Source organism: Bombina bombina, chromosome 5 (assembly GCF_027579735.1).
Source record: "Bombina bombina isolate aBomBom1 chromosome 5, aBomBom1.pri, whole genome shotgun sequence".
NCBI lineage: Eukaryota > Metazoa > Chordata > Amphibia > Anura > Bombinatoridae > Bombina > Bombina bombina.
In genome coordinates this window covers 808,771,824-808,784,369 of record NC_069503.1, presented here as the reverse complement: position 1 = coordinate 808,784,369, position 12,546 = coordinate 808,771,824, and the positions used below count along the sequence as shown (strand labels likewise).

The 12,546-nt window shown below is 37.2% G+C and overlaps 1 protein-coding gene across 1 annotated transcript in view; it reads right to left on the bottom strand.

Moving 5' to 3' along the window:
- PIEZO2 (piezo type mechanosensitive ion channel component 2) overlaps positions 1 to 12,546 on the bottom strand; it is a 655,528-nt gene that overhangs the window by 413,428 nt on the left and 229,554 nt on the right. Inside the window, exon 3 of the mRNA XM_053714912.1 lies at positions 436 to 561. Within this exon, the coding sequence (XP_053570887.1) occupies positions 436 to 561 (126 nt within the window). The remainder of the gene's footprint in view (positions 1 to 435; positions 562 to 12,546) is intronic.

Sequence of the window (12,546 nt, the reverse complement as noted above, 5' to 3'; positions counted from 1 at the left end):
GTATTTACCACCATAACGGAAAAGCTTCAACCTAAATAAATTACTATAAACCCTGGACAAATTAGTGCTTCTCTTTTCAGGAGCTATAGTTTCCTATTAATACAAAGGTAAAGCCTAAGCATATAATTCACAAGGATTTTTTACTTATTTACTTCTTTGTTTTTATAAGGTATCAATAAAGATGAATTGTTTTTCTTCATTTTTTTTATTTTTTGCACCTAAGGACTTTTTGTGCCTCAGTTGCACTGTTCAAGTCCATTACCTTCACCTTTGCATATTTATTTTACAAATAAGGTTATTAATTAAACTAAAATACAAGAATAAGCATTGCAAATACGTTTATAAACTAAAATATGACATATTCATTAAAAGAAAAAGTCACTTGGAAAAAATATACAGTTTGGTTAATTTCCATCATGGGCTAGGTATACTTACAATTATAATCTGGTTCGATGTTTTTTTTAACTTCAAGGCTGTGTATTGTTATTTGAAAGATGATATGAAGCAGCAGAACTGATAGACTGAAGATACATAAGGATTTTAATAACCGTCCTGTATGCCCTGGAGAAACAAAAATATAAACAAATGCATTACTTTTAACCAACTGGACATATATAAATATCTATAAAAAAAACTTCAAATAATGGCATTGCAAGGTAAAAAAACATATTTTAAAAATATCTTTCAAGTTAAACTGGTTTTATGGTATATTTAAATAATAATGATACTCTATATGTCCAAAAGTATGTGGCTACCTGACCATCACACCTATATGAACTTGTTGTACATTCCATTCTATAGCCATGGGTATTAATACGGAGTTGCCCCCCCCCCCCCCTTTGTGGCTATAACAGCAGCCACTCTTCTTGCCATAATTTGAAGTGTTTCTGTGGGCATTTGTGCCCATTTGGCCAAAAGAGCATTTATGAGTTCAAGCATAAATGTTGGACAAGAAGACATAGGGGTCGAATTTTCATTGTGCGAGCGGACATGATCCGATATTGCGGATCATGTCCGCTGCACATCGATAAATGCCGACAGCATATGCTCTCTGCATTTATCATTGCACCAGCAGTTCTTGTGAACTACTGGTGCAATGCCGCCCCCTGCAGATTCGCGGTCAAACAGCCGCTAGCAGGGGGTGTCAATCAACCTGACCGTATTCGATTGGGTTGATTTCTGGTGATGTCTGTCCTCCACCTCAGAGCAGGCGGACAGTTTATGGAGCAGCGGTCTTTAGACCGCTGCTTCATAACTTGTGTTTTCTGGCGAGCATGAAGGCTCGCCAGAAACACGGGGCATCAAGCTCCATACGGAGCTTGATAAATATACCCCATAGCTTTCAAACAGGGACAGTAAAGTCAAAATTAAACTTTCATAATTCGGATAGTGCATGCAATCTTAAACAATTTTCCAATTTACTTTTATTATCAAATTTCTTTTGTTTTCTTGGTGTCTTTTATTGAAGAGTAAAACTAGGAAGGCTCATAAGAGCTCAGGAGTGTGCACGTGTCTTTAGTACTCTTTAGCAGCAGTGCTTTGCAACATTATTTGTAGTTTTGTTATACAATGTTGCAAAACTCTGCTGCTAAAGAGTACTAAAGACACGTGCACACTCCTAAGCTCTTATTAGCCTACCTAGTTTTACTCTTCTATAAAAGATACCAGAGAACAAAGCAAATTTGATAACAGAAGTAAACTGGAAAGTTGTTTAAAATTGCATGCTCTATCTGAATCATAAAAGTTTAATTTTGACTTTAAACCTCAATTCTGAATTTTAGGTTTAATTTGTATTCCAGTTCTGCAAACTTATGATTTATTTTACAAACCATTATTTCAATAATGGTTTCAGGTGAAATGAAATGAAATGACGGGTGTCATAGATGTTGCAGCAAATGGCAGGTTCTAAGAAACAAACACAGAGCGGTCAATCACAAACCTTTTATCAAATGTAACTAAAAAAAATGTCCAACGTCTTTAATGGCGATTTTCTGTAGAAAATAATTATATAGCGGCTAGATTACGAGTTGTGCGTTATGAGGGGTGCGGTGCTGACTTTCTCGTTATAGTCACCCCTCACATACCTACAGAGCTGGTATTATAGGTTTTTATAAACCCGGCGTTAACAGGCAATAAGTGAGTGTAGAGCAAAATTGTGCTCCATACCGCACTCCAATACCAGCGCTGCTTAAGTGAGCGGTGAGCTGGTTGTACGTGCTTGTGCACGATTTCCCCATAGACATCAATGGGGAGAGCCAACTGAGAAAAAGTCTAACACCTGCTAAAAAGCAGCATAAAACTCAGTAACGCAGCCCCATTGATTCCTATGGAGAAACACATTTTATGTTTACACCTAACATCCTAACATAAACACTGAGTCTAAACACCCCTAATCTAACACTTATTAACCCCTAATCTGCCGCCCCCGTCATCGCTGACACCTACATTATACTTATTAACCACTAATCTGCCACTCCGGACATCGCCGCCACCTACATTATACTTATTAACCCCTAATCTGCTGCCCCCAACATCGCCGACACCTACATTATATTTATTAACCCCTAATCTCCCGCCCCCAATGTCGCCGCAACCTACCTACACTTATTAACCCCTAATTTGCCTCCCCCAATGTCGCCGCCACTATATTAAATGTATTAACCCCTAAATCTAAGTCTTACCCTACCCCTAACACCCCCTAACTTAAATATAATTTAAATAAATCTAAATAAAATTCATATTATTACCTAAATTATTCCTATTTAAAACTAAATACTTACCTGTAAAATAAACCCTAAGTTAGCTACAATATAACTAATAGTTACATTGTAGCTAGCTTAGGGTTTATTTTTATTTTGCAGGCAAGTTTGTATTTATTTTAACTAGGTAGAATAGTTACTAAATAGTTATTAACTATTTAATAACTACCTAGCTAAAATAAATACACATTGACCTGTAAAATAAAACCTAACCTATGTTACAATAACACCTAACACTACACTACAATTGAATAAATTACCTACATTAAATACAATTAAATAAATTAAATAAAATTAGCTAAATTACAAACAAAAAAACAAAAAAACACTAAATTACAGAAAATAAAAAACAAATTACAAGATCTTTAAACTAATTACACCTAATCTAATAGCCCTATCAAAATAAAAAAGCCCCCCCAAAATAAAAAAACCCTAGCCTAAACTAAACTACCAATAGTCCTTAAAAGGGCCTTTTGCGGGGCATTGCCCCAAAGAAATCGGCTCTTTTACCTGTAAGAAAAAATACAAACAACCCCTCCAACAGTAAAACCCACCACCCACACAACCAACCCCCCAAATAAAAGCCTAACTAAAAAAACCTAAGCTCCCCATTGCCCTGAAAAGGGCATTTGGATGGTCATTGCCCTTAAAGAGGGATTTAGCTCTATTGCTGCCCAAAGCCCTAACCTAAAAATAAAACCCACCCAATACACCCTTAAAAAATCCTAACACTAACCCCCGAAGATTCACTTACCGGGAGAAGTCTTCATCCAAGCGGCAAGATGTCCTCAACGAACCCGGCAGAAGTGGTCCTCCAGACGGGCAGAAGTGGTCCTCTAGACGGGCAGAAGTCTTCACCCAGACGGCATCTTCTATCTTCATCCATCCGGCATGGATCGGCTCCAACTTCAAGACATCCGGCGTGGAACATCCTCTTCTTCCGACGTCGTCTTCTGGAATGACGGTACCTTTAAGTGATGTCATCCAAGATGGCGTCCCTCAGATTCCGATTGGCTGATAGAATTCTATCAGCCTATCGGAATTAAGGTTGAAAAAATCCTATTGGCTGATGCAATCCAATCAGCCAATAGAATGCGAGCTCAATCATATTGGCTGATTGGATCAGCCAATTGGATTGAAGTTCAATCCTATTGGCTGACTGCATCAGCCAATAGGATTTTTTCAACCTTAATTCTGATTGGCTGATAGAATTCTATCAGCCAATCGGACTCTAATCAATAAGACGTCGTTGGAAGAAGAGGATGCTCCGCGCCGGATGTCTTGAAGATGGAGCCGCTCCGTGCCAGATGGATGAAGATAGAAGATGCCGTCTGGATGAAGACTTCTGCCCGTCTGGAGGACCACTTCTTCCCGTCTGGAGGACCACTTCTGCTGGCTTTGTTGAGTACATCTTGCCGCTTGGATGAAGACTTCTCCCGGTAAGTGAATTTTCAGGGGTTAGTGTTAGGATTTTTTAAGGGTGTATTGGGTGGGTTTTATTTTTAGGCTAGGGCTTTGGGCAGCAATAGAGCTAAATGCCCTTTTAAGGGCAATGCCCATCCAAATGCCCTTTTCAGGGCAATGGGGAGCTTAGTTTTTTTTAGTTAGGCTTTTATTTGGGGGGATGGTTGTGTGGGTGGTGGGTTTTACTGTTAGGGGGGTTGTTTGTATTTTTTTCACAGGTAAAAGAGCTAATTTCTTTGGGGCAATTCCCTGCAAAAGGCCCTTTTAAGGGCTATTGGTAGTTGAGTTTAGGCTAGGGTTTTTTATTTGGGGGGGGCTTTTTTATTTTGATAGGGCTATTAGATTAGGTGTAATTAGTTTAAAGATCTTGTAATTAGTTTTTTATTTTCTGTAATTTAGTGGGGGTGGGTTGTAATCTAACTAGTTTTAGTTAATTTATTTAATTGTATTTAATGTAGGGAATTTATTTAATTGTAGTGTAGTGTTAGGCGTTATTGTAACTTAGGTTAGGTTTTATTTTACAGGTATATTTGTATTTATTTTAACTAGGAAGTTATTAAATCGTTAATAACTATTTAATAACTATTCTACCTAGTTAAAATAAATACAAACTTGCCTGTAAAATAAAAATTAATCCTAAACTAGCTACAATGTAACTATTAGTTATTTTGTACCTAGCTTAGGGTTTATTTTATAGGTAAGTATTTAGTTTTAAATAGGAATTATTTAGTTAATGATAGGAATTTTTCTTTATATTTATTTTAATTTTATTTAAGTTAGGGGGTGTTAGGGTTAGACTTAGATTTAGGGGTTAATAAATATAATATAGAGGCGGCGACATTGGGGGCGGCAGATTAGGGGTTAATAAATGTAGGTAGGTGGCGGCGATGTTAGGAACGGCAGATTAGGGGTTAAAAATGTTGATAGGTAGTTTATGGGTGTTAGTGTACTTTTTAGCACTTTAGTTATGAGTTTTATGATACAGCTTTGTAGTGTAAAACTCATAACTACTGACTTTAGAATGTGTTTGGAATCTTGGCGGTAGAGGGTGTACCGTTCACTTTTTGGCCACCTAGGCAGACTCGTAATACCAGCGCTATGGAAGTCCCATAGAAAAAAGCCTTTACAAAATTTACGTAAGTTGCTTTGCGTTAAAACCAAAAAAGTGTGCGGTACACCTATAGCTGCAAGACTCGTAATAGCAGTGGGCGTAAAAAAGCAGCGTTAGGACCTGTTAACGTTGCTTTTTCAGCTTAACAGGATTCTGTTTGACCCCAGAGTTGGTCATATGTATTGGAATATGCTCAGAACCAATACTGCAAATAAATAGTAAGTATACTGAAGAAGTTCAATACTTTAAATTGTAACTGTTCTTATACTACTAGAAAAGGACCATTAAAAGGATAGGAAAGTCAAAATGAAATTTGCATGATTTTGATAGAGCATGTCATTTTACAACACTTTCAAATGAATTTCTATTTTCAAATGTGCTTTATTCTCTTGGTATCCCTTGTTGAAAAAGAATACGCACATATCATACACTAGTGGGAGCTAGTTGCTGCCTGCATATATTTGTCTTTTGTGATTGGCTGACTAGATGTGTTCATCTTGCTGCCAGTAGTGCAATGCTGTTCCTTCAAGGATAACAAGAGAGCAAAGCAAATTTGATTATGGAAGTAAATTGGAAAATTGTTTAAAATGGTATGTTCTATTAAAATCATGAAAGAAAATTTTGGGCTTTTCTATCCCTTGAACTTTCCAACTCAAGTAGCAACATTGAAACAATTATGGTAGTTGAACTGATACCAGTAAAAAATAGCAAGGAAGGTCTCAGAAAGTAACAGAAAGATTAAAGGGACATTATTCATATTGAACATACAGTTTTAAACAACTTTTAAATTTACTTCTATAATCACATTTGCATTATTCTCTTGGTATTCTTTGTTGAAAGCGCAGGAATTCACTACTGGGAGTTATCTGAACACATGAGGCGAGCCAATGACAAGAGGTATATATGTGCAGCCACCAACCAGCAGTTCCCAGTAGTGCACTGATGTTCACGATGGCTACCTATGTATGCTTTTCAACAAAGAATACCAAGAGAGTAAAGCAAATTAAATAATGGAAGTAAACTGGAAAGTTGTTAAAAATTGCATGCTCTATTTGAATCATGAAGATTTAATTTCAGGTTTACTGTCCCTTTAAATTACTCAATTTAAGAACTCAAACCTCCTCATTTAAACAACAACAGAAAGATAATTTATTCACAAAAAATAACAACAAAATCCATGCAAGCTACAGGGGCAAATCAAAATTAAGCAAGCTCCGGGGACAAACCTCTTGAAAAGTCTCTTGAGTATTGTTTATTTTATTTATTTTGCTCTCCAGTCTCTTTGGGTCAGAAAAAATAACTAGTTTTCTTATTTAGATTTTAAGAAAAGCAGGCCAAATAAATAATGACAGCACTTAGCCAACATTTTCACTGTACAGAAATAAAACAATTATGGGGAATTCAATTTTGAGTTTAATGTTCCTTTAAATAGGCAGGGAAAGATCAGGCAGAATATAAATTGTCAACTAAAGACAGATATTGGTATGCAAGCAGAGGTCCAAACCATGTGTTATGAAGAATCCAGGTAAGACACAAGGCAATCCAGCAGCAGACCACTAGTTAGGCAGAAGTAAAATCTCAAGAAAGGCAGCAAGAATGACACAGACAAATGCTTGAAAGACAGGATGAAAGTCCTTTAGGCCTATCTATCAAGCTCCGAAAGGAGCTTGTGGGCCCGTGTTTCTGGCGAGTCTGAAGACTCGCCAGAAACACCAGTTATGAAGCAGCGGTCTAAAGACCGCTGCTCCATAACCCTGTCCGTCTGCTCTGAGCAGGCGGACAGACATCGCCCCAATTCAACCTGATCGAGTACGATCGGGTTGATGGACACCCCCCTGCTGACGGCCGATTGGCCGCGATTCTGCAGGGAGCGGCATTGCACCAGCAGCTGCAATGCTGAATATGGAGAGCGTATTGCTCTCCGTATTCAGCGAGGTCTGGCGGACCTGATCCGCACTGTCGGATCAGGTCCGCCAGACTTTGATAAATAGAGGCCCTTGCACCATCAAAGATTACTAAGATAACCAGCATTTATGTGAGAAAGAAAACACCAATCAATAATTATGTGCGCCCAGCATAGGTTTCTGTTCCAGCAGCGAACATTCCAGCAACCAAAAAATATCACTGAGATTTATTTATAAAATATTTTACCAGCAAGGATACATTGAGATTTCTCTCTGAGGCAAGCAAGCTGGGAAACGTGGTGAAGACAAGTATTACACAAAGAACAAAGCTAAAACACACCAAGGTGTTTATATAAGTCCATGCTGGCTTAATAACATATTCTCAAATACTGATAGTTATTCTTTTATTAAATGGTCTTTAACCTAGGAAATAATTGAGGGAATGTGTATAAAGAAATACCGTACTCGCATTGGACAGTGAAATCACTCATTGTGAATAAAATAATAATAGTTTCATTTTAAAGTATTAAAACATAGCGCCCTATGCTATTTCTATCAGCACATTTAGTGACATTTGTACTGCTTTACTTTAGTTACATATTATTAGTAGCAACAATTTTAGATTCAACTTCCACAGTTTGACTAAATCTAACTCAATATCTTCAATAGCTAACAAACTTCTGCATCTAAAAACTGATAAACGTTATCAGGATATGGTTCTCATATGTATTAACGTAAGCCGGATGTTAAGAAAACATAATGCTGTGTTTCTTTTTTTATATTTTATTCGCATTATGAGGAACGTGTAGGCTTAAAATGTCAAAATAACCAGCTCTGACGTTTGAATTTGTGGTGCTCTGAATTCACTCACTGTTTTTTTGTGTGAACCATCTTGACCTGCCTTAGTGTGTTTATTTTCTTTGGTTTGGAAAATAGAAGCAAAAAGACTGGCGAAAACAAACAATAATAAATATGAACGTACACACACTAAAAAAGACTTCAATGGACAAAATGAGCACATTGTTTTCTCATTCCTGCTGTTCTCTTTACTTGTCAAGATGTTTATTATATTCTTTATAATGTACGGCTTTGTATAAAATAGCTTTTTTTTGTTGAGGGGCAGAACTTAAAAATTTAGCTTTAGATCAAGATTAACATTGACCTTAAATTGTGTAAAATTTTAACATATGTGTTTTAAGTTTTGTGTATGAAAAAAATATATGTAGTGCATTAAAGCTGAAACCAATTAAAATCAAGGGTGGCAAACCATGGCCAATAGCCCAAGGTTGCTCTCAAAACAAAACAAATTTGAGGCGTTTGATTGGTTGCAATTTTAATGCTTTATAAATTATTTTTCTTGTGAGTCCATGCTAAATGTCTAAGGGCTAGATTATGAGTGGAGCACTATTTATTGCTCCCGCTCAGGCATGCTAACAACATTAGAAGTAAGCTTTTACATTCATTCACAAGTGCATTAAAGCTGAAACCAATTAAAATCAAGGGTGGCAAACCATGGCCAATAGCCCAAGGTTGCTCTCAAAACAAAACAAATTTGAGGCGTTTGATTGGTTGCAATTTTAATGCTTTATAAATTATTTTTCTTGTGAGTCCATGCTAAATGTCTAAGGGCTAGATTATGAGTGGAGCACTATTTATTGCTCCCGCTCAGGCATGCTAACAACATTAGAAGTAAGCTTTTTGCGCGCATCGAGTAGTGTGCGTATTACAAGCTGAAAGTAAAAAGTTTTAGCTTGAGGGCAAACTCAATGCCGCTAAAAGCAACCACGTTATCATATTACCCTATTGAGTTCAATGGAGCGCGAAAAGGGGAGAAAACCTAATACCCTACTCACTCACAAACCCAATCGCAATCATTCCAGCGTAAATAGCAAGTTTTAGTCAAGCATAACAGTTAATTAGACCTCTGAAGTTGCTATATCAAGATGCGCATTAAATTAAATTCCTCTTGAGCAAATGCGTTTACTTTCAACTTGAAATATGCGCGCTGCTTTCTATGCACAAAAGAGCCACGATAAGCACCTTATCGCTCGTGTGCAACAGTTAGTGCAACACTTGTAATCTAGCCCTAAATGAATGTAATTATAGATTAAAATGATTACAAATGTTTTAATGTTTATTTAATGTACCTTTAAATTAAAAAAAGGTATTATAAGCACACCTATTCTCAAACTGGTTTGCCAATGATGTACATAAAATATATTCATTTTAGTGTGAGAAATTGTTTCTAAAACACATTTTGTTCAAAAGAAATTACCCAAAATCTAACATCCAATAAAACATTGTTTCTCAACTGCAGTCCTCAAATACTTCCAACAGGCCAGGCTTTCATTATAGCTGAACTAGCGCACAGATGAACTAATCAGCTGATCAGTAACTAACCTGCTCTCACCCATCATCTGATTATTTCACTTGTGCTCTAGTTCATCTATAATAAAAACCTGGCCTGTTAGGGGTACTTGAGGACCGCAGTTGAGAAACACAGCTATAAAACAAGCAAACGTATAAGCTCTGTGAAATTGAAGTGTTCACTTTGAAAAACCAAAATATATTACCTCAAGTGTATACAATATATCACATAAAATGAAACCAGCAGAAGATGATTAATGTGTATTTATAAAGTGTTATAATATATAAGAGCAAAGATTGAGGGACAAGCATATATTGCTAATGATGACCTGTGCCCCCCCCCGTGTACTATAACCTTTCACCTTCATTATTTATACACCCTCTTCCTTCTGCTCCTCTAGATTCACTTTAAGGGACATTAAACACATACACAACACTAAATACATGTCATGCACCCTCCTGTAAATATGGGTGCTACTATTTACTGGCATATGTTAGAGCAGACTGTTTTATAGAGGGATATTATTTTCTGTTTGTTTTGTAAGGGTATGTAGGTGTTTTTGTGATTCAGCGACTGCTGTTAGCAATAAATCACATGTTCATATAGTAGCAAGTTTAAACCAAGGGACTGGATCAGGAACTGCCTTTTACATGGAAAACATAAATTAAGCTTACCTGATAATTTAATTTCCATCGAGGGGAGGAGAGTCTACGGCCTCATTCATTACTGTTAGGAATTGAGAACCTGGCCACCAGGAAGAGGCAAAGACACCCCAAAAGCTCAAATACTTTCCCCACTTCCCTCATCCCCCAGTCATTCTGCTGAGGGAACAAGGAACAGTAGGAGAAATATCAGGGTATAAATGGTGCCACAAGATTAATAAATTTAGGTCCGCCCATCGGAGATACGAGTGGGAGCCATGGACTCTCCTCCGCTCGATGGAAATTAAATTATCACGTATGGATAATTTATGTTTAAAATATAAAGGGGAGGAGAGTCCACGGCCTCAGTCATTACTTTTGGGAACAAATACCCAAGCTCTAGAGGACACTGAATGAAACCGGGAGGGTAAAAAGGCGGATCCTTATTAGAGGGCACCACAGCCTGCAAAACCTTTCTACCAAAAATAGCTTCCGCAGAAGCCAAAACGTTGAATTTGTAAAACTTTGTAAAAGTGTGTAAGGAGGACCAGGTACCCGCCTTACAAATTTGCTCCATAGAGGCCTCATTCTTGAAGGCCCAAGACGAAGCCACAGCTCTAGTTGAATGAGCCGTGATTCTCGGAAGAGGCTTATGTCCCGCTGTCTCGTAAGCCAAGCGAATGAAACTCCTCAACCAAAAGGACAAAGAAGTAGCAGAGGCCCTCTGCCCCTTGCGCTTCCCAGAATAAACCACAAAAAGAGATGTAGACTGCCTGAAATCCTTAGTAGCCTGAAGATAGAACTTCAAGGCACGAACCAAATCCAGGTTATGAAGTTACTGCTCCTTAAAAGAAGAAGGGTTACCCCTAGCACTTAAAATTAGGGAATGTACAGATATCTCAGGAATTAAAGTAACTAATACAATATATAAACTTGCATTATTTGCAGATGATGTCATTTTAACCCTTACAAAACCCACACTTTCTTTACCACCCTTATATAATATCCTACAACAGTTTGGAGCGTTGTCAGGATATAAAATAAATAAAATAAATGAAGATAAATGCGAAGCCATAGGAATACATCTACCATCGCATACTAAAAAATTGTTAGAGGCTAATTTCTCCTTGAAATGGGCAAGCAAAACTATACAATACTTGGGAATTCACATCACGACTGATGTCTATGCACTCTTTAAATATAATTACAAACCCCTATTCGCACAAATACGGCAACTTATGTCCAAATGGACGAAATACAAAATATCATTCCTAGGAAGGATTATAGTATCTAAAATGACAATCCTACCAAAACTTCTTTACCTGTTCAGATCTTTACCTATATCCATCCCTATAAGGGAATTACATAGTTTACAAAACGATATTCTCTCTTTTATTTGGCAAAATAAAAAAGCGAGGATTAACAAGCATATTATGACCAGACATAGAGACGGGGGAGGAATGGGTATACCCCATCTGATATTATATTACAACGCTGCCAGAATGGCACAAACAGATTTATGGTGTACAAGAGATAAAAACATACAATGGGTGCAATTAGAAGCTAACATAATAGGAGTTAATAATATAGCCAAACTTCTATGGTCCACAAAACAAAGCAGGCCCCAGCAGGGGAAGCGATTCATATCCATTACACACACATTATATATCTGGGACAAATTAACACATTGTTATCAAATCACAAACACCAAATCCCTGATAACCCCTCTAATTGATCTCAACTCCTCCATAGATAAGATAGTACAGGATAAATGGGCTAACAGAGGACTGTACAGGATAGCAGACACCCTCATTAATGGGACATTCATGACACATAACCAATACAATGAACTAGACCCTTTAGACACACATATGTGGTACCACTACTTCCAGTTACGCTCTAGAGTACATGAAATTATGGGTACATCAACCACACGCGTTACCACCCCCCCTTTGAATTCATATGTCTTTCTAAAACTAGGCCAAAAGGCTCCATAACTAAATTATACCTAATATTCAATATAAATAATAACACAAACAAAACATCAACAATGGACAAATGGTAAGCTGATTTAGGAAAGGAATGGGCAATTACAAACTGGATTCAGACACTCAGACAGGGTACAAAGTTCACTATTAACTCCGCATTACAGGAAAATTACCTAAAATCAGCCTATAGATGGTATTTATACCCCACTAGACTACATAAGATAGGAAACCAAAATAGTAATTTATGTTTCAGAGGATGCGGAGAGATTGGCACCTATATGCATATGTGGTGGCACTGTGAAAAAATACAA